The 27,354-nt window shown below is 47.0% G+C and overlaps 1 protein-coding gene across 7 annotated transcripts in view; it reads right to left on the bottom strand.

The window, feature by feature from the left end:
* ATP6V1C2 (ATPase H+ transporting V1 subunit C2) overlaps window positions 1-24,635 on the bottom strand; it is a 42,982-nt gene extending 18,347 nt beyond the window's left edge. For 3 of the 7 annotated variants that reach the window (XM_084792738.1, XM_084792740.1, XM_084792741.1), the window contains exons 1-5: window positions 24,494-24,635; window positions 23,209-23,365; window positions 21,414-21,481; window positions 6,660-6,745; window positions 5,796-5,825 (exon numbers count right to left, since the gene is read on the bottom strand). In XM_084792738.1, the coding sequence (XP_084648864.1) occupies window positions 5,796-5,825; window positions 6,660-6,745; window positions 21,414-21,481; window positions 23,209-23,337 (313 nt within the window). In that variant the 5' untranslated portion in view covers window positions 23,338-23,365; window positions 24,494-24,635. Of the gene's footprint in view, window positions 1-5,795; window positions 5,826-6,659; window positions 6,746-16,909; window positions 17,009-21,413; window positions 21,482-23,208; window positions 23,366-24,493 lie in introns of those variants that run through there. The other 4 variants (XM_084792739.1, XM_084792742.1, XM_084792743.1 and 1 more) reach the window with 3 other exon arrangements.
* Window positions 24,636-27,354: the final 2,719 nt, after the last annotated feature.

The raw sequence follows: 27,354 nt of genomic DNA, 5'->3' as shown, positions 1-27,354 counted from the left end.
TCATCTTGGTTAAGTAATTGATGTGGGAAGACCCAGTCCACTGTGGGCAGTACCATTCCCTTGGATAGGCTCCTGCACTGCATAAGCATGGAGAGGGAATTGAACATAAGCAATATGCATGAATGCTTTTCTCTCTGCTCTTGACTGTGCATATGCCTGGACTTTCCTTCAGCAATGCACTGTGACCTTTAATTGTCAAGACAATAAACCCTTTCTCTCTTAAGGGTGCTTTTGTCAATATTTTTATTATCATAAATGAAACTAGGACACTGGTTTAAGCCCCAGACCCCAAGCAAGAAAGAAAATGAGTCAGTGTTCCTACCTGAGAAAGTGGTCAGACCACTCACGTCTTAAGGGCATGCTTGGTTGATTTTGAGACAGGGTCTTGCTATATAGGACTAGCTAGTCTGGGACTCACTATGTAGACCAGGCTGCACTCGGACTCACAGAGATCCACCTGCCTCTGCCTTCCAAATGGTGAGATTAAAGGCATGTGCCACCATATTTGGCCTAAGGGATTAATTACTCTTATACTCTACCCATCCAGAGAGTGCTAGGGCGGCATGTTACTTCTGCCCCCTTCCTGTTTTCCTTCCTTCTTTGTTCCTTTATTTCCCTTTATTTATTTAGTTCTTTGATGTGGTGATCTCTTTGTGTGGGCCAGGCTGGCCTTGAACTCCTGGGTTCAAGCTGTCCTCCTGCCCCAGTCTCTCAAGTAACTGGAATGACAGGTGTGCCACATCACCCTTTCCTAGGTGGAATTTCCCACCACAGGATCTGTACATGCCAGCCCTCCCCTGTGGATGCTTGTCCTTATGCACACGGAACAAACCTGTCATCATCCTGTAAGCAGTCATCTTTCCCCATAGTCTGCTCCCTGCTGTTGGGAATCCAGGGCAGACACCCTTCCTCCCACCCTCAAGTGCCAGGGATAAGTGTGCTGGGGATAGTTAGGTAAGCAGTAATGAGGGGATTTCCTCAGGTTCCTAGGGAAGCCACCACGGCTACACTTGGACAGGCACCCTGAAGAAGCTGACAGACAGAGGCTGCTCTATGTGGTTTTGAGAATATGAAGGATCCGAAGGACTGGTTATCACATGGGAGGGGAGTGTTAGGGAAGGGAGTGTAGATGAAACTCCTGGAGCAGGGAGGTAAGCAGGAGGCAGGCAGGCAGGCAGGCCAGGTGTGAGGTCGCATCTGTAACTTCATGCCTGGAACTGTCATGGAGAAGTAGGACAGGAATTCACCGTGGGAGACTCCATGTTGGGAGTGGACAGAAGCCAGCTGGGACGTGGGAGAGGAGAAAGCTGAGAGGGCCAAGAGAAGCTCTGAGAGTCGAAAGGAAGGAACAGACCCGCTCACTCAGCAGGATGTAGGGCCAGTGACACACCGGACATGAAGTAAAGCGACACCCAGATTCCTAAGCTGGGTGGCTATGTAGAGGGAGGGACAGTCATTAGCCTGGGAACCATGGAGCAATGGAAGGGATGGGGCAGAGAGGGTGAATTCAGTTTGGGGCAAGCCCAGCTTTGATGAGTAGATGTACAAATCCCCAAGAAGAAGATGGAAACCAAAGGAGATTCAAGAGGGAAGTGTCCCTAGGACTTAACAGCAGGAATGCCTTAAAACAACAGTGATGATGGTGCCAGCCGAAAGGAGATGTGGACTTGCGGCTTACCTTGGGCTGGGATACATGAATCATCTCATCTGATTTACTCTTCAGCCCTAGTAAGGGATGTCATTGTCTCATGAGCAAACTCCATCACAGAGTAAGTTATGTAAGCTCCATTGCAGAAGGAAGAAATGAAACAGAGCACCTAGAACCCTGCCCATCATGAAGGAAGGTCCTTGGTCCCTCTTTCCATCATATCCAACTAAGGGTCCAGCTACGTGCAGGAGGAAGGAGGTTCTCTCTTCTGCCAGGCCCTTCACAAAATCCACACTCTTGATTTGTTTTCTAGGGTGGTTAGACTTGGCAGAGGCTGTGGAGAGAACCTATGTGTGGCCACATTATAACCGTACAGCCAGCACACTGATGTTAGAATTTACAGAACATTTTGACCTGTGACAAGAGAATCTCTAAGGTGCTGGGGCGGGGGTGGAGCACCTGATGGGATTCGTGGTCTTAAAAAGAGGACATCAGAGGGCTGGAGAGATGGCTCAGCAGTTAAGAGCACTTACTGTTCTTCCAGAAGACCTGGGTTCAATTCCCAGCACCCATATGGCAGCTCACAACTGTCTGTAACTCCTCTTCCAGGGGACCTGACACCTTCATATAGACACACATGCAATCAAAACACCAATGCACATAACATGAAAATAAATAAATTATTTAAAAAAGAAAAGGCGAAAAAAAGGGACAACAGAGAGCTCTGTCATGCTCGCTGTTTCCCCACATGCAACCGAGAACATGGACAGTGGCTGCCCATGGCTGCCCATAGCCAAGCAGAGTCCTCATTAGAGCCTGAATCCCCTGGCCGGGTGTGGTGTGAATCCCCTGGCCAAGTGTGGTGGTGAATCCCTTGGCCAGGTGTGGTGGTGAATCCCCTGGCCAGGTGTGGTGGTGAATCCCTTGGCCAGGTGTGGTGGTGAATCCCCTGGCCAGGTGTGGTGGTCAATCCCATGGCCAGGTGTGGTGGTGAATCCCCTGGCCAGGTGTGGTGGTGAATCCCCTGGCCAGGTGTGGTGTGAATCCCCTGGCCAGGTGTGGTGTGAATGCCCTAGCCAGGTGTGGTGGGGCACAACCATAACCTCAACTCTCAGAAGGTTAAGGCAGGAGGCTCGCTTTGAATTTGAGCCTAGGCTGAACTTCACTGTGAGTTCTAGGCCATAGAGTGAGACTGTGCTGTGAAAGCCTCCCAAGTGTGTGAGATTTGGGGATGGTGGTCCAACTCGACTGACAGATATTAATATAGAGTTTGGCATTAGGACAAGTTTTGTCCTTGCTGTGACCCAAAAACTAAACAATGTCACGTAAGACCTCCCTAGAGCCAGCAATGCTAACTGTGGGAGAGCACTGGGCAAGTGAAAGAACTCCTCACTAGTGATTTCAAGCCTTTCCTGAAGGCGAGGGACCAGCATCCAGGACAGATGTCACAGTGAGGTGTCTTCAGGGGCACTACCTCCCTACCCTCCCTGTCACCTCCAGCATTCTGGAGCCCTCCTACCCAGGCCAAGTAGTGCCCAACACCTCACCCCTTCTCTCAGCTACTCTGACCAGTCCATGCTAAGGTTGGATCTACTCTAATTGACCCCCTCCCTCCATGTCTTCAGAGCCCATCACAGGACCCTACAGAACCACACAGTCCATAGAATGCTCAAGATACGGACAGCCATGCTCATCATAGCCAAGACGGCCATGGTGATTTACACTCGGGAGGCTGATTGGCAGAGACAGTTCAAAGCAAGCTCTGCTCTTTATGCCTTGCCACCACGCCCAAGGCCTCCTTGGCTTTCACTCTTAGGAGGACACCTTCCACTGCAGGGTACAAGGCACGCTAGATCTCTCTCCCCCTAGCCTATAAGCCCTCAGGGGCACCCAGTGGGCCCCTGGGCTGGGGCTGTACCCTCTTCTTCCTCGGTCCTCTCCCATGCCTCCCACTTCAGTGCTAACTTTGGATACTAACCTTTCCTCCAGATCACAACCTGAAAGTCCTTCCCTGTCTATCCCACGGGCAGGAATATTGTTCCAGAGTGGCCTCTGCCACCCCAGCACTCATGACCTTTCAACACACTCCCCACAGGCAGCTGCCTCTTGAGCAACAATGACTTCATCCGAAAAACCGAGCCAAGGCCTTGCCAGCATACAGGACTGTGACTGCATGGGCGGCAGCCCAGTGCCTGGCTAGCCGGACAGGTCTTCCACAGCCCAAGCCAGACACATGCGTGTCTGCTCCGCCTGATTCACTTGGGTCCAGGTCTTAGCCATGCTCCACACGCAGCTGGTGGCAAAGCCAAACAAAGCAAAAGCTACAGACCTAGAATGTGACTGCTGTCAAGTCCATTTACAAGTGAGAATAGCAAGGCCCAGAGAGTCGACCAGCCAAGCTTGGATAGTGCATGGCCTGAGCAGGTCTGACCACTTTAGGCTTTCATGATATAATGCCCTAAATCTCTCCCACAGGAGACAGGATTAAAATCCCATGTGCAGAACAACAAAGAACTCTAGGAAATTCTATCCCAATCTGAGAGTGCCCTGTAGAAGAAAAGGCTCCTGGGAGAGTCTGAGTTGAATTACGTTTAAAAGGTCTCTTGACCCTAGCTGGACTTTGTGGCAGGCGTTCAAGCTCAGGTGTATGGTTAGGGTTTGGCTGCTACTATAGGCACTGCCTCACTGTGCTGGTGGGCCTTTGGCAGAGCTGGTACACAGACCATGCTGAGAAATAGCCTTGGAAGTGACTGGGACTAGCCCTCAGAAGCCTGGAGATAACGACACATGCTAACCAAGCAACGAAGGCCAAGTTTCCTCTGTCTCTTAGTTTGCTGTCTCTTAGAAACTATGTGCCCCAGCCGGGGTGGATCCCACACAGAACAATGCCAATAGTTAAGTGGCATCAACTTTGAGGTGAAAGCTAAGTATATGGGTTGTTTGCTTTCTGTGGTTTGTTTCGTTTGGTGCGGTGTTAGTTGGGGCGGAACTCAGGGTCTGGCGCTTTGCTAGGCAAACACCGGTGATGAGCCCAGTCCCAGCCCTGGAATGCATGGGCATTTGATCAGCATTTGAGTGTATACTTAAATCCCAATTCTTCCTTCATCCTGAAGACCTTTCAAATCTTTTTTTTTTAATTTATTTTTATTTTATACACATTGGTGTTTTGCCTATATGTGTGTCTGTGTGACAGTGTCAGATCTTGGAGTTACAAACAGTTGTGAGCCACCATGTGGTTGCTGGGAATTGAACTCAGGTCCTCTGGAAAAGCAGTCAGTGCTCTTAACCACTAAGCAATCTCTCCAGCCTGACCTTTCAAATCTTAATGCAGAAAAGAAACTCCCCTACCTGTCAGTCCCTTCAAGTCATCTGCTAGGGAACAAGATCAGTTGGAACTTGGTAGAGTCTTTTATTCTTAGGAGTTTTTATTCACTCTAAAACGACTTGCTTGGGCTGGGGATGTTGCTCTGCATAGCCTGGCATGCACAAAGCCTGGGGTTTCATCTCCAGCACCGCATGAACCATCAACCTGGCAGGGTGGTGCACACCTGACATCCCAGGAGTATCACAAAGACCACCCTGAGCTACATGTGGGCTTGAGGCCAGCCTTGGCCACATGACACTGTCTCAGAAAGTAAAATGAAATACTACCACTTGCTCTTTCATTCTGCTTCTTACAGCAGATGAGAGAAAATGCAAAGCCAGCAGTTCCCTCTCCTACACCAGGAGTGGCCTATTCTAGGGGATTCATGGCGCACACAAACCTCACTGAGGTGACATGAAGCAAGGCCTGCCACCTAAGCTGACATCCTTACAGAGCAGGTGGGACACCAGAGACAGGCTTTAAGACCAGGCACATAACATGCAAAAGGATGCTGACACCCACAGAGCTGATGCAATCCAATTTCCAGGTAACACGCAGGTTGCTCAGGGGAGGCGGAGGAGGACAAGAGGGAGAAGGAGACAGAAATGGAACAACTGCGAACTGTATCATCTGAGTATGATGACCAAGCTCTAAAGCTGTTGCTTGAGAAACTGTTGAGGCCTGATCACTGTTCCCCAACAACCAGCCGGAAGTCCTACCCTCCCAGGGACATGCAGGGGCACACCGAGCATGTGCACAACAAACAAGACACACACAACCTACTCTTTAAACATTTCATCTTTTCCTTCAGACCTGAAACATAAGATGGGGTTATTAGAACACAAAGACATGCAAATTCAGGCTCAGAATGGGGAAGAGTGAATATTTCCATTTGCCAATTTAAGCCAGTAAATTTAAAAGCCTTTTGATGTACCCAGGGTGCGTGCGTGCGTGTGTATGTGTGTGTGTGTGTGTGTGTGTGTGTGTGTGTGTGTGTGCTACTTATCCCAAATGATATTTTGTAAATACATATGCGCTCATTTTCAATATGTAGACAGTCAAGGTTAGTTTTCTCTACAGATATGGAAATATTTAATTCTAGAGTTTTCAAATTGTCCAGCTTTTATGCGTGTGTTTTGCTTCTATACATATTTTGAGACAGAGTCTTTCATAGCCCAGGCTGGTCTCGGACTCACTAAGTATCTCAGGATAACCTTGACCACCCGGTCTTCCTGCCTCCACTTCCCTGTAGTAGGATTACATGTGTGCGCCTCCATGTCTGGACTTCAAAGTCTCTGAGTTATTGCTACACATTTAAAACACAGCTCAGATGGCACGCGCACATTCGACAGCCAAAGCAACGTTGGGTGGTATCTGAACATGTGTCAATCAGCAGAATTTTGGAATGGGACCCCTCAGCATGAAGTGCTTTCGATGCAGCCCTGCTGTCTCTGTTCAGAGGCAGTGCCCAGTGCATGCGGCCATTTCCCATACCTCTTTGGAAAAAATGGCACGTGGGTGGAGGAGGTGTGTGAGGTTTTCCATAAATGGGAGAGTAAGGATTAACAGAACTGGATAAGCAGAGTCCCCATTGTGGCCGTGGGGAGGAAACAGCTCCCGAGAAAGCAGAAACCTTTGTAGACCTACCTCCATTAGCCAGGAGGTTCTCCTGTACCTTGCCCTTGGAGTCTTCCATGACCTCCACCACACTCTGCGCCATCCTCTTTATGAGGCTTTAGGAAGAGAAGAAAGAGCCAGTGAGGGTGAGGAGCTGCCTGCAGGACCACTCTGCCCATCCTACTGCCAGAGAGAGGAGCCCTCACAGACGCTGGGGGCAACAATGTAGCAATCTGTAAGGAGAGACTTAAAACATTAAGAATCTCTGAACCAGTCCTTCCACTTCTAGGAAACCATCTTGAGGAAACAGGAAAAAAAAAGCGTTCTGAATAAAAAGATGTTCTTTGCAGCACAGTTGCTGACAATAAGAAATTGGAAGCAACTTGGAGGTTCAACAATAGAGAATTGTCTGAGGGATGGTCTATCCAGTTGAGGGATTATTAGGCAGCCGCTGAAAATAAGGTTTACAGAGAATTCCAAATACCGTGGAACAAGGAGCGTATTATAATGTTAGGTGGAAAAAAACAAGACAGAAACTTAGACAGTAAGACACTCGCTGGCTGTGCTATGGGCAAATATTTCTACTTGATACTTTTCTATTATAATCTGGTATTAACTTTATAGAAAGCCAAAATTTGGGCCTCCAGTAAACATATCAAAATAACTCAAGTCATCCATCAGATCACAGATGGAGGATGGGACAGTCTTTCTCCCTGTCCCTTTCTCTCTCCTACCTGCCCTCCAACTGACATAAGGTCTCCTGTACCCCCCAGGATGCCCCCAAACTCACTGTGAAGCTAAGGATATTTGGATCGTCTTGTCTTTGCCTCCCCAGTGTGGGTATGCAGTCATGTATCCTTATGCCCAGTTTTTGTCCTGCTGGGACTCGAACTCAGGGCCTTGTGTATGCTATACAAACTCTCTACCAATTGAGCTATGTCCCATCTCCAAGCCCTGCATTATTGCAGGCACAAGACTCACTGACCACTCATAGCATAGAACCTTCGGCCTGCCATAGAAACTGAGGCAGAGGAACACCTAGAAAGACCCTGTTGTTGAGAGCAAGAAAGGGAAAGAAGCAAGTGTGTTTTCTTGACCATCAGTGTGATCAGGGCCGATAGCCAGAAAATGAAAGACACAGGTGTGGAGCTGTTTCAAATAAGCAAACATAGCACTTGCTTGGCATGTGAGGCCCTAGGTTTTATCCCCAGTAGTGTTTGTAAATATATATACAAACAAACAAGTGAACCGGGCTGGAAATACAGCTCAAATACTTGCCCAGCTGCTACAAAGCTCTTGTCCCATCCCCAGCACCACGGAGAGTGTACAACGCCAAGAAGCAAAGCAGGAGGATCAGAAGTTCAAAGTCATCCCTGGCTACTTAGCAAGTTTGAGGCCAGCCTGAGATACATAAGACCCTGTCTCAAAAATAAGTAAGGTCAGATATGATGGTGTGTGCCTTTAATCTCAGCATTTGGGAGGCAGAGGCATGTGGATTTTCAGTTCAAGGCCTGTCTAGCCTACACAACAAGTGCCAGGCCTGACAGGGCTACAACATGAGAACTTGCCTCAAAAAAAAAAGTATACAATTTTTTTTCTAGAATAATTATTGTCCTCCAAGCACAGGAAACACACCAGTTATGCATTCTTCCAGAGTTTGCCTCCTACTTGGGTCAAGTGTGTTTAGGGCTCCTCTTGACACGGACTCTAATCTGTAGGAGCCTATAGGTGTCAATTTTCCTGTGATCATCAGTTTAGCTTCACGAGGATTCTGGGAAGCCGAGTATTATCCCACTTCTTAGATGAGGAAACTAAAGCAATCTGCTCCTGTCAAGCATATGTGAGGGGACTTCAAAGACAAAATTCTTGGCCACTAGGTCACACTGCACTGCAGACACTGTGGCCTGCCCTGGGTTTAAAGCCCACAGTCTTCCTGCACTTACCAGCCTCACTGCAGAGAGCCCTGGTCATGAACCTAGCTGTGCTTTGGGCCTTAGACTGGGGTGGTTCTTTGTGGAGTAAAGGATGCTGTCCCCAGGCATTGCCATGAGAAACCTAGAGACACCCTCTGGGCACCTGGCTGACTGCTCTGGCTTCTCTGACCTCTGGCTCCCAGGTGGGTTCAGCAGATCAAAGGGAGACCAAATGTCCAGTCTGGTTCCCTCTGGCAGAGCTCTCAGCTCCTGCAGCCTCAGGGTTGTGTCTCAGCCCAGATCTCTTCACTGTTCCTTAAGAGTCTGCTACAGTCTCACACAACTCTGGGCCTCTTTGTCACCCTAAAATGAGTGTGCCTCCTGTCATCTGCTGGGACACTAATTCAGTAAGCATCTACTGTGCACCAAACACTATGTAGGTGCTGCAGACTAAGCAAAGTCCCTGTTGCTACAGAACTTCAGTCTCAGTGCTATTGAAAGTTCCTTTTCTTGCCATGCTCTGTGGTACATGCCTTTAATCCCAGCACTCAGGGCAGCAGAAGCAGACAGATTTCTGTGAGTTCAAGGCCAGCCTGGTCTACAAAGTGAGGGGCTACACAGAGAAACCCTGTCTCAAAAAACAAAAAGACAAACAAACAAAAAAGTTCCTTTTCTTTTTTTCAAATAGCCATAGTAACACCCTGCAAGTTGGTCCTATTACTGTGGCCACTGCAGCGCATCCAATAATTATGTATTTACATGAAGGTGGTGAGACTCTGGCCTCTACCACATCACCTGGCTCAGCAGTCACTCAGCAACGTCTGTTGAATGAGTAAACAAAAAGCAGCACATCACAGCACCTCAACCTTCTGTGGTTTTCTACTGTTCTCCATCTGAGCCCCTTTTAAAGCGTCTCACTACAGCAAATGTGGCCCCTTGGCACGTACTTGGCTTCCAGAACGTCTCAGAATAGCATGCTCCGATGAAGCTCAATGGCTAAAAATTTCACTTGTTCCACAGAACAAAAGCAACTTGCTGTGATCAGTAGCTGCAGTCACCAGAGAATTACCATGTCACCGAGCTAGAACATTTTTTTTTCCTCACCGAAAGGAACTTAGGAGTCTCATGCCATTTTCAAATTTCCCTTTCTCCCTTTACACCACGTGTGTATATCCCTTTTGTGTCAGAAGCGAGCAGCTTCCTCAACTGCATACAGTGTAGCATCCCATCACGCAGCCCAGCCACAAAGCACTCCATCATGCTAAGTTGCTTCCCATTTGAATTGATGTTGCGAATGATCCACATGCTTTAGTCTCTTGTACAGGTGTGTGTGTGTGTGTGTGTGTGTGTGTGTGTGTGTGTGTGTGTGTGTGTGCGTGTGTGTGATGGGGTTCTAGAAGAGAGAAACTACTGGAATAAAATGGATGGCTATTTATAATGGCAAGTAAGGCCAAGGTCTCCTCCAAATACACCAAGCACTGTAGGAATCTGCAGGTGTCAATCTTCCTGTGATTATCGGATTAGCCTCACAATGATTCTGGGAAGCTGAGTATTATCCCACCTCTTAGATGAGGAAAGCGAACCAATCTGCTCCACCACCAGTGTCTGCGAGTGGGCTTCAAAGACAAGGCTCTTGGCCACTAGGTCATGCTGCTCTGCAGACACTGTAACCTGCCCTGTGTTTAAAGCCCACAGTGTGCTGGCACCTCTTTGAATAGCAGTTACCAGCCTCACTGCAGAGAGCCCTGGCCACGAACCTAGCTGTGTTCTGGGCTTTAGACTGGGGTGGTACCAACAGTGTCCACCGACTGTGCACTACCCCAGCAATGCAGAAGCCTGCTTGTTTTCCTAAACCCTCACCAACACCAGCCTTATGAGTCTTTTTAGTCTCTGCCAACCTGAGAGCTACATCTCACTGTCACCCCGACTTGTATATCTGGGTTCACCAGGGAGGCTGCACATCCCTCCTCAGGTCTGCTGACTACTACAAACGGCTGCTGCCTTCTGTGAATCACAAGTTCAAATCCGCCTCTCTTTTGTTTTCCTCTGTTGCTTCCTTCATATATTTGTATGAGTTTCCATGTTTTGGAAACTGATTCTGATGGCAAAACTCTGGCACATTTTTCTAAAATATCTAACCAACATAAATATTAAAGAGTGGGGGGAGACATGGCTCAGTGACCAAAATCACCATCCACTAAGCTTAAAGACTTGAGTTTAATCCCTGTGAGACCCACATGGTGGAGGGAAATGACACCCTCAACTTGTTCTCTGACCTCCACACATGAACTGTGTCATCTACTCACACACATGCACACGTACACACTGTTAAAGTGTCATTAATTTTATTAAAATGTAATGAGTGTTAGCCTACATGGGAAGATATACAGATCTTTTTGTTTGTTTGTTTGTTCTTGTTTTTGTTTTTTGAGACAGGGTTTCTCTATGCAGTCTTGACTGTCCTGGACTCACTTTGTAGACCAGGCTGGCCTCAAACTCACAAAAATGTGCCTGCCTCTGCCCTGCCTTCTGAGTGCTGGGATTACAGGTGTGTACCATCATGCTTGGCCCAGATCATATTTTTAATGAAAATTCATTGCAAAAATATGTGATGATCTCACTTGGTCATATGAATATACATATTTGTCAAAACTTACCAATCTGTTTACTGAAGGTGTATACATTTCGCTGTATATAGCGTGTATGTGTGTGTGTGTGTGTGTGTGTATGTGTGCGCAAGTGCATGTAGAAATGTCACAGGCACATGTGAACATCTGGGCATATATGTTCAAGAACAAAGGTCAAGTTTGAGTATCTTCCTTTTTTTTAAAACATTATGTATTTATTTGTTAAAAGGTTATAACCATAGGACAAAATAGGAGAGAACATTGTAATAAGCTGGGAGAAAGAATGCATGAATGGAGCTGAAAGTCTCTATTGATAAACAAGGAAATACATAGATGGTGTCTAAGATGCAGAACATAGTTCAAATCTAACCATATGTAGACCAGCATTGGGTATCTTCCTTAATCACTCTACATCTTGGTGTTTTGTTTTGTTTCTGAAGACACTTGGTCAACCATGTTCATCTCTGCTTTATCTATAACAGACAGAAATTGGAAACAAACTAGAAGTCTATAAATGAATGAATGGGTAGAAAATGCGGTACACTTACACAATGAAATACTACTCTCAAGTGTTTAAAAAATAATGAAATTTGTAGATAAATGGACACAGCTACAGAAAGAATCGTCCTGAGGTAGGTAACACAGACCCAAAATGACACATGTGAAAGGGGAAATGAATATATATTTACGGAAGGGAGATTAGAATGGGAGGATCAAACAGTCCTAGCTGTCCTGGACTCACTGTGTAGACCAGGCTGGCCTCGAACTCACAGAGATCCGCCCGCCTCTGCCTCCCGAGTGCTGGGATTAAAGGCGCGCGCCACCACCCAGCTTACAATTTTATGTCAATGTTTATTTTATCTTTACTCAAGTGTGTGTGTCTGCGTGGGGGTGCACCTGTAAGTACCCAAAAACCCAAAAGAGGAGGTGGGAATCCCTGAGGCTGAAACTGCAGGCAGCCATGGTTGTAAGCTGCCCTGCGTGGGTGCTGGGAACTGAACTCAAGTCCTCCGGAAGAGCAGCAAGTACTCTTAGTCATTGAGCCATTTCTCCAGACTCTGGCTTATTTTATTTGTTTTGTTTTGTTTTTTGAGACAGGATTTCTCTGTGTAGCCCTAGCTGTCCTTGAACTCACTCTGTAGACCAGGCTGGCCTTGAACTCAGAGATCCGCCTGCCTCTGCCTCCCAGTGCTGGGATTAAAGAAATGTTGACCCTGGTTTATTATTAATAATCTCATTTACACTGTATCTTACACATCTACTTATTTGTAACAGAATTTTTTTAAATTACTGAATGAGAATTCTACTAATGAGTTGGAAACCTTTAAAAAAAAAAAAGAAAGAAAGAAAGAAAAAGAAAAAAGGATGTAAAAACTAGAACTTGGCACCAAAGTAGCTCCCCCAGGGTCCAAGCACAGAACTGCAGCTCCCCTTCCCAGGAGTGCAGATAAACAACAGGTGGGAGAGATTTCAGATCTCTGGTTTCTGTAACCACAAGCCAGGAAATTCCTGCTGTACAGGGACCCTGCGGCCTCCCAGGCAGGCCCTGTCTGTGGTAGGAGGACAGCGGCTGGAAGAATTTGGAAGGGAACACTCCTTAATCCTGGAATCACAGCCCCCAGGGCTCAAGCACAGAGCAGATTCTTTCTAGGTGGCCTCAAGACACAGGGGGCTCTCCCTGCATATTGCACAGCAGGGTCCCATGTCTGAGCCGTCATCATCTGGGGCCCCACAGCCCAATCTTCCAGCCTTCTGGTAGGAAGTGTTAGTCTACACCCTCTCTCAGGATGGCAGATACAAGGTTCCAAGCTCCTGAGGGGAAATCAGTATTGCAAAAGCCAGGCTTTGGGGCTACGGCCATGGCTCGGTCGGTCAAGTGCTTGCCTTAGCGATCCCCAGAATCCATGTTAAACATAAAATAAACTAGTGTGATAGTGCATGTTTGTAGTCAGTGCTGGGGAGGCAGAGGCAGACAGGATGGGTCCCTGAGACTTCTTGGCCAGCCAGCCTAAGCTATTGGTGAGACGCAGGTCCTAGTAAGAGGCCCATCTCAAAAGAAAATAATATGTATTCTGGCCCCTGAGGAACAACACCTGAGGATGTGCTTTGTCCTTCTCACTCACATACATACATGCACAGATACATACAAACATACATACATACACACACACCGAGAGACAGAAAGACACAGAGAGAGTCAGAGAGAAGGGGTGGGAGGGGAAGAGGGAGAAGAACAGGGTCAGGGACAGGGACAGGGACAGGGACAGGGACTTCCCTCTCTTCCCTGACTCACTGGAGAATTTTAGGAAAGCACAATAGAGTTGGTCTGAAACTGCCCAGATGCCTGGAGGAGAGAAAACAAGTTATAGGGCTGGGCACAGGGAATGTCTCAGGGTTGGAAGCACCAAGAACAAGCTTCACCTTGGGAGCCTTCCTTGGCCCTCCAAAGGGACTCTGCAGAGCATCACCTGACCCTTTCCCAAACAAGACAAAGCCTGAGGGCTGAAGAAGTGAGGCAGAGAGCCAGGAAGACTGACCCCTCAAATCACACAGCTGTCCTAAACTCTGTGTCTCTATCAGAGGCAGGTCTCCTCCATCTGCGACAGGCGCTGAAGTGTTCCCAAGGACAACCAAAAGCCCCAGACTTGCCCTGAGTCCCACTGTCCCCCATGTGCCAGATGGGAAATGCCTGGCCTAAGCAGTGAGCCTAGAAGCTTCCACCTCTGGCCAGGGACAATGGCATGTGCTCTATAGCACAGTCTCGAGGAACAGGGGGCAGAGACTTCCTTACTATAAAAGTAAAGGTCGGAGGAAGCTTCTCGAGGGTCTATGCTCCCAGCAGCTCTGGGCCTGGACACACCTTGTTTTAATGCCAGCGGACTTCTACAGACACTGGAACTTCTCAAGACATAGGAAGTTTCAGGGAGCTGGCTCTGGAGGGGCATGCCTCAATCCTGACTCTTCAAGAGGCTCGGGGAAAGGGGGAATGGGTATGGAAAAATCCAAGGCCTGCCTGGATGGTACAGTGAGTTGAAGGGCAGTCTGGCAGTCTCAACTTTGTGAGATTTTGTTTAAGAAATTTTTTTTTTTTTTTTTTTTTTTTTTTTTTTTTGGTTTTCAAGACAGGGTCTCTCTGTCTAGCCTTGGCTGTCCTGGACTCACTTTGTAGACCAGGCTGGCCTCAAACTCACAGTGATCCACCTGCCTCTGCCTCCCAAGGGCTGGGATTAAAGGCGTGCGCCACCAAGCCTGGCTCTTGTTTAAGAAATTTTTTAAAAGGGCCAGGCCATGGTGATGCATACCTTTAATTCCAGCCCTTGGGAGGCAAAGGCAGGTGGATGAATCTTTTTGAGTTTGAGGCTAGCCAGGTCTACAGAGTAAGTTCCAGGCCAGCCAGGGCTATGTAGAGAAACCCTGTCTCAAAAACCAAAAAAGAAATAAAGAAGTAAAAAGTCTGGGGACAGACTTCAGTGTTTGCCTTCTAAGCATGAAGCCGTAAGTTCAATTCCACAAAAAATAAATAAATCTTTAAGAGACTCCAACCCCCTCCCCTATACTATAGGCCACTCAACAAAAAGACCTTTGCTGTGCAAAACTGATTTCTTTTTGGTAAGCTGGCATTCTAGAACTTGAACACCATGGCCCAGCAGAGTAAGATCTGAGGAGGTGGAGGCAGGAGGATCAGGAGTTTAAGGTCATCTTTGGCTACATAATGATTTTGATGCCAACTTGGGCTACAGAAACCCTGCCTCAAAAAATAAAAACCACAGAAGGCCAAAGGACCCTTAGCCATTGTTTGCTTGCCTCCAGAGGAGACACAGGTAAGGAAAGCTGCTAGGTCTGAACTCAACACTCAGAGGATTGTCGTGAAAAGCTCTGAGGTCCCAGGGCCTGTGGGAAGGACTGTAAGCTTTGTCACGGGTGAAAGCAATCTTGGAGGGCTTTGCCCTTGGACACACCATGGATATTCCCTGAGATTAACCTGGGTGGAGCCCTCCTGGGCCTGAAATTCAGGAATCAGACCTGGGGAATCCACCTGGACTATTGTGTTTCTAATGGACCCTCAATGGGAGAGGGAGACCGCCCCTTACACGTGACAGACAGACAAACGGACAGAAGAGAAAAACAACAGGTTCAAACCGGGCTTAAACACATGATCGGAAAGAGGATCAGTGAACAGGCCAGACCAGCACACATGCCAGAGGCACCTAGGGACTCGTCCCATAAAACAGATACCAAAAGGTTCACTCTTTTTTCCCTCTTGTGTAAGCTAGTTGGGTTGTATAATAAAGTTGAATTGTTAAGAAACAGAGCCAACAAGGGTCTTTGGAGAAGAGTTTGGCAACCCCTCATATCATGAGGGGAAAGAGTCAGTGCACAGGTATTTACCTTCTGAACACCAAGCAGCATGGCTGCTGTGTCCTGGTGCAGGTTCTGTTCCCCTAGAGCTGGGCTCCAGAACACACAAAGTGAAGGGCACCCTGGGGAGGTGGCCAGGGGCTGGATAAACAAACACAGGGACCAGGTAAAGCACCAAAGAGGAACTACAGGTGGCTAATAGGCACTTGAAGATGTTTAGTCTGGCTGGGAATCCAAGAATTTAGCACAAAAATAATCACACAGCCTCCTCCTTCTGCCAGGTAAATGGGCAGTCTCTCAAGGGCACTTAGCTGGTGGGGATGAGGAAAGGGCCTCTTGCCACCCTACAGGAACAGTTTAGCAATGTGTACAAACAGCTTAAAATACTCTGCAATTCTGTATGTGTGTGTGTGTGTGTGTGTGTGTGTGTGTGTGTGTGTGTGTTTTACTGGGAATCAAACCCAAGGAGAACCTATAATTGAAATCTGGGGGTATAATTTTAGGATAATTAAAAACATAGAGTTACATTAATGATGAAAGCAATGCCTAAAAGAACAAAGACGGTTAACTTATTTAATATGTTAATTATAATAGAATGAAATGTGTATTTTATCAGCATAAAAAAAGAAAGGAAGGAAGGAAGGAAGGAAGAAAGAAAGAAAGAAAGAAAGAAAGAAAGAAAGAAAGAAGGGATATGCTTTGTGGTATAAACCTATATAATCCTAGCATTCAGAAAGGCTAAGGCAGTGAGGTTAGGAGAGCTCAAAGCCAGCCTAGGCTACATAGGGAGGCCCTGAGTCATAAAACAAAAATGGGGCTTGGAGAGATGGCTCAGAAGTTAAGAGGACTTACTTTTCTTACAGAAGGCTCAAGTTTGTTTCTCAGAACCCTCGTCAGGTGAACTGCTTATAACTTCAGCTCCTAGGAATCTGGCATTCACAGGCATTGCATGCACGTGTGTAACACACACACACACACACACACACACTAATAAAATAATTCTTTAAGAATCAGCAATAGGTCAGAAGTTACAAAGAAAATTTCAAAATCTCAAAGGTAGAAATAGTTACTGATTCATTCTTTATCAACAGAGCAGTAGAATTTAGACAGTTTTAAAAAGGGGGCTGGAGAGATGGCTCAGCAGTTTAGGGCACTGACTGCTCTTCCAGAGGACCTGGGTTCAAATTTCAGTACCCACATGGCAGCTCACAACTGTCTGTAACCACAAGATCTGACACTCTTACATAGACATATATGCAGGCAAAACACCAATGCACATAAAATCAAGGTAAATAAACTTTAAAAAATTTTTAAAAATCAGAATTAACATTTTTAAAAAATCAACCTTCCAAACATATAAGAATTAAAAACTGCAGAATACCTGAATTAAAAGTAAGACAGCTGCCAGGCACACACCTTTAATCCCAGCACTCAGGAGGCAGAGGAAGGCCAGCCTGGTCTAAAGAGCAAGTTCCAGGACAGCCAAGGCTACACAGAAAAATCCTGTCCTGAAAAAACAAAAGTAGAAAAATCAAGAACCCAAACTGAAAACAAAAACAAAACACAACACATTAACATTGAAAGCATATAATATACAGAAGAAAAAATGATTGCTTTTGGCATTTAAAAACAACAAAATAGACTGGGTATGGTGGCACAAGAGATTGATCTCAGCACTCAGGGAGGGAGAGGCAGGCGGATCACTCTGAGTTGGAGGCCAGCCTGGTCTACAGAGGGAGTTCAGGACAGCCAAGGTTATACAGAGAAACCCTGACATGAAAAACAAACAAAGGCTTGTGTGATGGGTCAGTAGTTAAACCAGATGAACTAAGTCCTATCCCTGGGGCCCACATAGTGGTAAAAAAAAAAAAATGGCTCCCATAAGTTGTCCTTTGACCTATGTGTACACACACAACAAATAAATATAATAATAAAAACAACCTTCTAAACCAAGCAAATAATTCCATATGCTTTTTTGGAAAAAGGAAGAAGGGAACAAGGCTATATGCAAAACTTTAAAAATTTAGAGGTCACAGGTCACACAACCAGAGAAAGGAAGCCTAGAGACCTCTTTCGGAGTCCATCGTGCATTGCTGCGATGTCCTCAAGAGAACTCTGGCACTGCTGTGGAGACATCCACCCTCACGTATGTAACCTTTCATCCAGCAACTCAGACAACTTCATGGAACCACACAGGAAAGGAAAAACCACCAGTTATTCCACATGACAGGTGACAAATACCCAAGGGCAAGTGCCAGTCAATAGTATCAGAGGAGCCCACGAGGTACAGCTGTGCAATGCATGTATCCACCAGGAGGTACAGCTGTGCAATGCATGTATCCACCAGGAGGTACAGTTGTGCAATGCATGTATCCACCAGGAGGTACAGCTGTGCAATGCATGTATCCACCAGGAGGTACAGCTGTGCAATGCATGTATCCACCAGGAGGTACAGCTGTGCAATGCATGTATCCACCAGGAGGTACAGCTGTGCAATGCATGTATCCACCAGGAGGTACAGCTGTGCAATGCATGTATCCACTGGCACCACAGAACAGACTACAGTTCTGTGAAGGACTCAACTGCTTAGAAGAGGAGGGAGGCCTTTTAAAGGCAAAATCACTGGATTTCTTTTTTAAAAAAATTAAATGGTTTCAGAGTAAACTGACACGGGCATCATGAAGAAATAAAATTTTCTAAAGACCGAGTGCTCTCATAAACATAAGCCTTGCAGCTACATGGAAAAACACTCTTGTGCCCAAGTAAATAAATAATAAAAGGATATGGAAACAATACACCTTGAAAACTGTCCCTTCTCTGTTCCCCTGGGCAGAGGCAGCACTGACAGGTTCCTGCTGTACAACTTACAGGCCCAGCAAGCATTTATTTATCTAGTAACACCAGAGTACTATTCAAAGAATGGAGAGGCCATTCCAAAGGCCTGAAGGATCTGTGACTAGAGTCCTTTCTTTTCACCCTAAGCTCCAGTGCAGATTCCTAAGGCAAGACACCTGCCTTGAATGAGACTGTATTTGGGGGGTGCTCACGGCATACAACTGTCCTCACTCCCCTGCAGGAAAGTGCCTGGGAATACATGCATAAGAGGAAACGGGAAACAACACATGGTACGAACACGCTTCCACTCTTACCAAGCCTAGTCTCTGCTTTTAAAAATAGTTTTATGGCATCTGCGTTTCCCAGTGACAGTCCTCAACCTGCCTGCACGTGTATTTCTCGGTTTTTCTGACGTGCATGCTGCATTGGCATCAGGGGAGACTGGCACGATCAAAATGCACACAGCGGAATCCCAATGCCTATCATGGGGACGTAGTATGCAAACACACAAATAACCAGGAAGTCAGAAGCGTCCTGCAGTAGAGTTTTCAGCACTGTCTGGGCTTCGGCGAGTAAGGAAGGAGAAGGTGTGTGCAGAGGAGCAGCGTCATGGTCTAGAAAAAGGATTCGAACTTGTACAGAGCTATCATTTCTGCAGCCAGTCGCAGAACAGCCCAGGCCTCCTAACACAGCTGTACGTGGCAGCGCAACCTCACACTGCAGCCTGCCCAGAGAGAAAACTGAAAGCAGGGGCTGTTCTTGGGATCTTTGCCTCTGTGTCAGTCGCCTTATTTGACTGATTAAAAACCTAGCCTCCCAGCTAGATGTGAGTTATCCAAGGCCAGACAGGCCTATGTGTGCTGCAGGGCAGCCTCAAAAGGAAGTTGCCACAAGGAGACTCGACTCCTTTCTCCTGGGTGACATTCTTTCAAAAGCTCATGACTGGCATCACATCTCTCCCTTCACCCACCCACGAGAGCAGAGCAGCGGCCACTGTTGTTATCTCGTGGTTCATTTTTTTCTCGTGGCTTCGCAAATTGCAGCAGTGAGGGTTGCCTCCACCTAGATTAAGCCGACCTCCCACACAGAGCAAATAGACTGAGCACCAAGAGTCAGGAAACCCAATTCTTCTTATTCTTACTCTTCCTTTTTTTGTTTTTCAAGACAGGGTTTGCCTGTGTAGCCCAGGCTGTGCTGGAACTCACTCACTCGGTAGACCAGGAGAGCCTCAAACTCACAGAGACCCTTCTGCCTGGGAGAAAACCCAATTCTTTTTCATTTGTTTGTTTTTGTTTTTGTTTTTCAAAACAGGGTTTCTCTGTGTAGCAGCCCTGGATGTCCTGGACTCACTTTGTAGACCAGGCTGGCCTCGAACTCAGAGATCCGCCTGCCTCTGCCTCCCGAGTGCTGGGATTAAAGGCGTGCGCCACCACGCCCAGCTTTGAAACCCAATTCTTAGGCCACGCTCTTCACACATTTTGGTGTGAAGTATGAATACGATCAAGAGTTTCTCTTGGGGCAGCAGGGGCATAACTGTAACATAGCTGCATGTGCACAGGCTCTTTGAACCCACACCTACATTGTTACCACTTTACATACCCAAGGAGACAGGCGTCAGTGCGCTGTTGGCAATGGCCAGAGACAGCAAATCAGAGTCCGCCTGCCCAAGGGAACACACCCACAAACAATCAAACAAACAAACAGGCAGCCGTGCGCTAACATGAAGCTTTCACTGAGGTATATTTTTAGACAAAAGAGCAAAATCAGAATACACAATATGTGCTATCATTTACATAAAGTTATTCTTAGGCTATGCAGCTTTATTTGTATAGTTCCTTGCGATGGTCTCAAGTAGCCCAGGCTGACCTTGCAAGGCAAAGGAGGATGGCCTAGAGCTCTGGACCCTCTTGCCTCTGCCTCCCATGTGTTGAGATTATAGGTGAGTGCCATCACAGCTAGCTTATGTTGTTATTGAAATCTTGCTATGTTGAGCCTTTAATCACTAGATACAGGCAGGCCAATATCTGTGAGTTCAAGGCCAACTTGGCCTACAAAGCAAGTTCCAGGACGATCAGGGATGTTACACAGAAAAATCTTGTCTCAAAAATAAAAACAACAACAACAAAATGAAAGAATGAAAAGAAGAAAGAACTAAAGAAAAACAGAGGAACAAAGAAAAGAAATATTGCTATGTTGGGACAGCTGGTTTTGAACTCATGAACTCAAGTAATCCTCTGACCTCAGACTCCTGAGTGCTGGCTGTCAGGCATGTGTCGCTATACCCAGAAAGACTGGATACATATTGTCTTGTACGTTCATAGGCTGCGTCTGGAAGCCTCACCTAGTAAGTTAAGATAACAAAGCTTCAAAAGAGAGGAAATAAGGAGATGAAGAGGGAAGAGGCAAACAGGTTCAAAGAAAACTTACTTTTCACTCTGTTGTCTTATTTTTGTTTTGATTTTTTTTCTTATGTGTACACATTACTAAAAAACAGACTGAAGGCAGACATGGTGCCTTGGCTAGGCCTTCACGTGCTGAAGAAGCTTAAAGGCAGCCAGGGCTGCTACAATTAGTTCAAGGCCAACCTGGGCAAATTACTGTGCTGGAACCTGGAGCAACCAGAACCCACGGCTCAGGCTCCTGCTGAGGTTCTAGGTTCTGGTTGCTCGAGGTTCCAGCAGAAGAAATCCTGCTGACTACAGCATTACTGTGACTCAGAACAAAAGGAGGGAAGAAGAGGAAGGAAAGAAGGAGGGAGAAAAGGTGGAAAGAAAAGAAGCTGTCTCTAGAAAGAAAGAAAGAAAGAAAGAAAGAAAGAAAGAAAGAAAGAAAGAAACAAGAAAAGAAAATGAAAAAAAAAGCAATAAGGGACCAAAAGGGCCCAGCACTATTGCCACAACATGCCCAGGTGAGCCCACTGCTTCTTTCTTCTGGCTTCCCAGACCAGGTTTAGACAAGTCATACTTTCATCTGACCAAAGCAAGAACACTGTGTCCTCTGACAACAATGTCAAATTCTTACTTGTATGTAGTAAATAAGAAATAGTTTACCTTTCAGCAAAGGTATCAAGTTTCCCCAACTCATCAGAGAGACCAACAAGGGAATCCAAAGTCCCCACCTAGAAAAGACCATAAAGGAGTTAAGTTTATGTGCTTTCTGGCCAAGGAGTGTAAGTATCCTTTCAACAACTGTACAGGGGACTCTCACTTCACACTGAGTGGGCCGTTTTTTAGCCAACAGCCAGACTAAAAAGTGGAAAAACATGGATTTGAGGACTTCTCTTTTTAATTTTATTATTATCATCTATGTGTGGCACGTACATGTCAGTGAGTGTACATGCACATGTGTGCAGATATTTTATACATGCACAGGTCAGAGGTCAACATAGGGTATCTTCTTCAACTTCTTTCTTTCTTGTTTTTTGTTATTATTTTAATACTGAAGCATGGAGCTCACCAGTTCACGTAGACTAGCTGATCATGGACCCCTGTCTCTGCTTGCTCAGGGCTGGAATTATAAGTGCACACTGGTGAAGCTAATATGGATGCTAGGGATCCAAACTTGGTTCCTCACAGTTGTACATAGAGCACTTCACTACATAAAACATCTTCTCAGCCCCCTGTTTTTTAAATTGCATTTTCTGAGACAGATGGCACCAGAATAAGCTGATGTATCTCTATAATGTTGGTGGCCTGATCTCAATTCAAATTAAAGAGGTCCTCTAGGGTTATTTAGGGTCTATTTCTTAGTATAAAACTGAATGCAGTGTCGACCTACTGAAGGGTCTTTTCAAAGAGACAGGAGGAATCTGCCTCCTCAGAGAAGGATTGCAGGTGGGGCACACCCAGCTTTCCACCTGGGTGCTTATGCTTGAATTCAGGTCCTCAACTGACTATAGCCCAACACTCCTCCCTTCCTCTCCCCTCAGCCCATCTCTCTGAGACAGGGCCTCAGACTTTAGCCCCAGAACTACTTTTGTAGAACAGGCTGGCCTAGAATTTATAGCAACCTTCTAGTCTGCCTCCAGAGTGCAGGGTCTGTGGATGTGAGCCATCATGGCTAACTTGGCCTAATCTTTTTTAAAGAGACTTGTCTCTGGGGACTGGAGAGATGGCTCAGTAGTTAAGAGAGCAGGCTGCTCTTCCAGAGGACCCAGGTCCCACTCCCAGCACCCACATGGCAACTCATAACTGTACCTCCAGTTCCAAAGTCTTTGATGACCACTTCTGTTCTCCATAGGCACCAGGCACACATATGCACAAACATACATGCAAACAAAGCACTCATAAAAACAAAATAATAAAGTAACTTTTTAAAAAGATGGCTTCTATCTTGCTCATCTTTAACATTTATTTCCTCTTAACTTCTCTGTCTACTACAAGAACTCTCTCAGACCTTGAAATGTCCCCCTCTTCCGGTCCCCCAACAGAATCAGAAAAACCCCAGACTCTCTGGACTGCCTTTGGTCAAGAAAACCATCAAAGCTCCTAAGCCACACATTCAGCTAAGAAGTGGGGCTGTTTAGATGCAGCAGACTAAACAGGGAGACTCTGGGGACCACTCTTGGGAGGGTCAAAGTGTACACTGTGCCTTTCCACTTTCCATCTACACCCTGTCCACCATGGCCAGCCCTGCTCATGCTTACCTGTGACTTCAGGTCCAGAAGGGCCACAATTAATCTGGGACTATGACACTCCTGCCCATCGCCTAGCTCAGACTCATTTATCCTCACCGTTCCTACATCTGCCTAAGTCCTTTCCCCTAGCTTCTGAGAAGCCCCCTCCTGCTCAGAAAGTCCTGCCCTCCAATCCATAACCTCCCTCCCTCCTCTCAAGGGGACCTTACCTTGAAGTCAGGGATAGTGAACTTGGTGTTGTGGGACAGGTTAGACTTTGAGGTTACATTGTTCATCCTCTCCAGAGCTTGTAAATTTTCCTTGTCGCCAGGGGCCGAAATAAGCCAAAACTCAGACATGTTTGTAAGTCTTCTGGTTGTCCAGTTACTGGCAGGCACCAAGACAAATGCACACAAACAGAAACAGGAGCAGAGATGTGTCTGGTGTCTGCTTCACCTTTCCTCACCTCAGAATTAATCCTCTGTGGGCCCTGTCACTCTTTCTGCTGTCATGCCTGCCTTCTTTGACCTTGTAACCATGGTCAACAGCTTTAAGGACACCCATTTGCCCCTAAGCAATATGTCTGTACCCCACCACCAATTCCAGGTCACAGGGAAGCCTCACAGCCCACCCTCCCTTGGCGGCTCTGACTGGATCCACACTGCTTCCTTGTGCACCTGGAGCTCCAATGCACAGCCCCTCTAAGATGGGCAGACAGTAAGCTAGGCATGGGAGAATATTTTTCATCTTTGCATGCTGTATTTTGTGGGATCCAGGAAGGGTGGGTACAAGGTATTTTTTCGCAGCGTAACATCAGGTAAAGCTCCAGATCTCAGCTGGCCAATCTTTAGACTGGAATTAGCTTTAGAAACAAACTTCAAAGGAGCTTTTCACAGGGATACTAGAGTCTTCTTTTCTGGTGAGGGAGATGGCTCTCGGTGGGGCCAGGTAGCTTGCTTGGCCGGCACAACCAGCAGTTGTAACGTTTGCATGGGGGTGTAAGGACCTCGATTTGTTCTGCTCATTCAAATGTGTGCACACCCACACCTTCCCCCTTGGTGGATTCTCTGTGCCGCCTGTCACCTCCCCGAATGCATCCTGTCCTGGGACATCTGCAGAAAATTGGAGAATCACTGTGGAATGGTGTGAGCCCCTACAGTGTTCTTTTCTCTCTTCTCCCATCTTACCATTTCACACAGATCTGAGACCCTGTCTGTCCCTGCTAACCTTGCAAACCAAAAGCAGTTAGTTCTTTCCGACCTGACTGAATATCGCCTGGGGACAAACTGGCCAGTGCGCAGGTTCTGGGGAGATGCCACCTGCCAAGCCAGAGGGGAGTGCGTTGTGGGCGCCGTCTTCCTACGTTCCCATTGAGAAAGTGCACACTCGGGCAGCGAGGACCCAAGGAAGTAGGGACCCGACTAAGGATACGCATGTCGCCCCTCTCTGGTCGCTACCTCGGCAGCTCGCTCCCAACCCCTGGCCTCGTGTCGCCGCTCTGCCACGAGTCCTTACCAGGAATGGCGGGAGGCTGTCTGGGCTGTGGACGACACGCGAGGACACCGGGCGGGAGGCTCCGCCGGAGCGCACGGTAGGCTCCAGGGAGGCAGCGGCTTCTAAGGTCCTGTGCGAGCCCCGCCCCGCCCTTTATCCCAGCGGGAGGGGCAGCCTTGGGCCCCTTGGATATTTGCATACAGGCTGCCCGCCTTCCCTTGGTGTTCGTGTTGGTGTGGCGCTGCTGGGGACCCGAGACTGGCAGAGCAAGCTCTGGGCAGACACTATGCAGGCAGGGTACAGAGGGGACATTTTGACACTGGAGTCCCGGGTCCCTTCCGCATGTGGGCTCAGCCTGGAGTCCAGGGTAGCTGGGAGCCTGATCCAATCTCCATTCACAGACGGAAAAGCCGGGCACTAATAGAGCCATCTCAGAGACTGGAAGGGAATCCCAGGGGGTCCTAAAGCTGCAGCCTCGGCTTCCCGTTCCCACTCCACTGCGGCTCGCCGCCGAGTCTCCAGGGTGTTTCCGAGGTCAGTGCTGGGGGACCGGGCTGACCCACGGAAAGCAGCGCAACAGGTTCACAGATGTTTTCCAACACACAAATACACACTCACACCTGCAGGGAGGAGAGACTCTTCTACAGTCCGCGTGGGCGCCAACTTGCCCCTGGTTACCCAGGAAACACCCATCTCTCCCCAACCACAGAAGAGATTTAAAGCTGCGGAAGTTGCAATGAGGGATGTAACTCAGGTGGACTGCTTGTCTAGCAGGTGCACGGCCCTGGGTTTCATCCCTAGGAGAGAAAAAATAACATGGAAAAAAAAAGTTGCATAGGATTTCAATGTGACTAATGAATGAGCTCTTACTAGCCAAACCCAATGTTCATTTTGGTTCCCAGATAGATAGATAGATAGATAGATAGATAGATAGATAGATAGATATTCTCTCTGGAAAAAAAAAAGTGGAGTCATGAGATAGCTGAGCAGTAAAAAAGTTTGCCATCAAACCTGATGACCTGAGTCCCAGGACCCAGTATCTTCTAAAGGGGTGCCTTAGGGGAGTGCATAACACACACACACACACACACACACACACGCGCGCACGCACAGGCACACGCACACGCTAGATAGATAGATACATAGATAGATAGATAGATAGATACACAGATCAACAAAAATATTTGAAACTGCCAGATTTTGTTGTTGTTGTTTTGTTTTGTTTTTTGTTTTTTTGAGACAGGGCCTGCCTACCGTGTTAGCCTTGGCTGTCCTGTACTCGCTTTGTTGACCGGCTGGCCTTGAACTCACAGCAGTCCACCTGCCTCTGCTTCACCGCTTGAAACTGCCAGCCTTTAAATTAAGCCCTTGGAAGGCAGAGACAGGAAGATCTTTGAGTTCAAGGCCAGCCTGGTTTACATTGTGAGTTCCAGGACAGTCAGGGCTACACAGAAACCCTGTCTGGAAAAACCAACCAAACAAACAACATGAAACTAAAAAGGAGGAAACCCCAGGAAGTAACCCATGAATGTTAAAAACAAGACAAGAGCCAGACATGGTGGCATGCAACTTTAATCCCACCACTGAGAGGCAAAGGCAAGCAGACCTCTGTGAGTTTGAGGCCAGCCTGATCAACATACAAGCTGCAGACCAGGCAGGCATATATAGCAAGACCTTGTCTCAAAACAAACAAACAAATAAGGCAAAAATAAAGACACCCCCACCCCCACCCCCACCCCCACCCCCCAAGAATTCACTTTCTAAGGCCTAAAAAAAGGAAGCTCAGCTTGTCCTTTTCTGCAGGCAATGACTTCTAGAGCTTCTGGGACTGATGATGGGAAGGGGCTGTTAAGGCACCTGCCTTCTTCTCTCTGCTCTATCACACTAGCTATATTAACCCATTTGTGTGAAGGTTTTCCCATCCTTGGGGGAAGAACTTGATATGTCTGAGACTTGCTGTGACACATGGTGGGTGGGAAGCCCAGCTCCAGGACACTTAAGGTTTGAGGTCAAGGTGATCCCACTGCCATGCTTTGTGGCTCTGGAGCTCCCAGCACCTGTGCTGCACATCACTGAGTTGAGACACTTCTGTGCATTAGTCAGCCCTTGCAACATGTCCCAAGGGAGGACACCTGAAACCAAGAGATGAGGAAACACCGTGTGCATAAGGAGGCTGAGGGCCTATTCCAGGAAAGGAGTGGCCTGGTTGAGCATTGGTTGTGGTGGTCTCAATCTTGGACTTTGAATAATTCCATTTTTTTCCCAGGTCAGGGAAATCAATATGATAGACCTGGGACCAGATCATACTGACAGCCAAGGGGAGGGAAACCTAAAGGAGGTTGGTGAATGCTCAGTTAGTGGAAGAACTGCAAATGGAACTTGGGCTGGTGATCTGAAGAGTGTCTTCACACTGGCCAGCACGCCTACAGGACTGTGATACCACTTGAACCCATGTAATCTCTCACAGTCAACATTTTTCTCTTCTCTATTGTTCAAAGCCACTGACTTGGCTTCCCCAGAACTGTATTGCAGTGTTTAGAGTGTCTTTGATTTTGCTTATGGCACCATTCTTCCAATAAATTAGATTTCCTCAAGTTTGTTTTGTGATTTAAGAGTCAAGACATGCTGGGGTATTGTGCAATGGCAGAACACTCTCATGGTATGTCTGAGGCTCTGGTTTTAATTCTCAGCACTTCAAAATAAATCAGTCTGTGAGTAAGTAAGTCATACTGGTCAAAGTGGTGCACATTGTGCTTGGGAGGCTGAGATAGGAAGAGTTTGAGGTCCAGGTCAGCCTGGACTTCAAAGTCAGGCCCTATCTTAGATACACCACACACATCCACATGAATAAATACATTTTAAAGACAAATAACTGGAAAATC

The sequence above is a fragment of the Acomys minous genome (assembly GCF_964271855.1).
Source record: "Acomys minous genome assembly, chromosome: 8".
Classification (NCBI taxonomy): domain Eukaryota; kingdom Metazoa; phylum Chordata; class Mammalia; order Rodentia; family Muridae; genus Acomys; species Acomys minous.
Note: the sequence above shows the minus strand (reverse complement) of the source record. Positions and strands in the feature narration are given on the sequence as shown.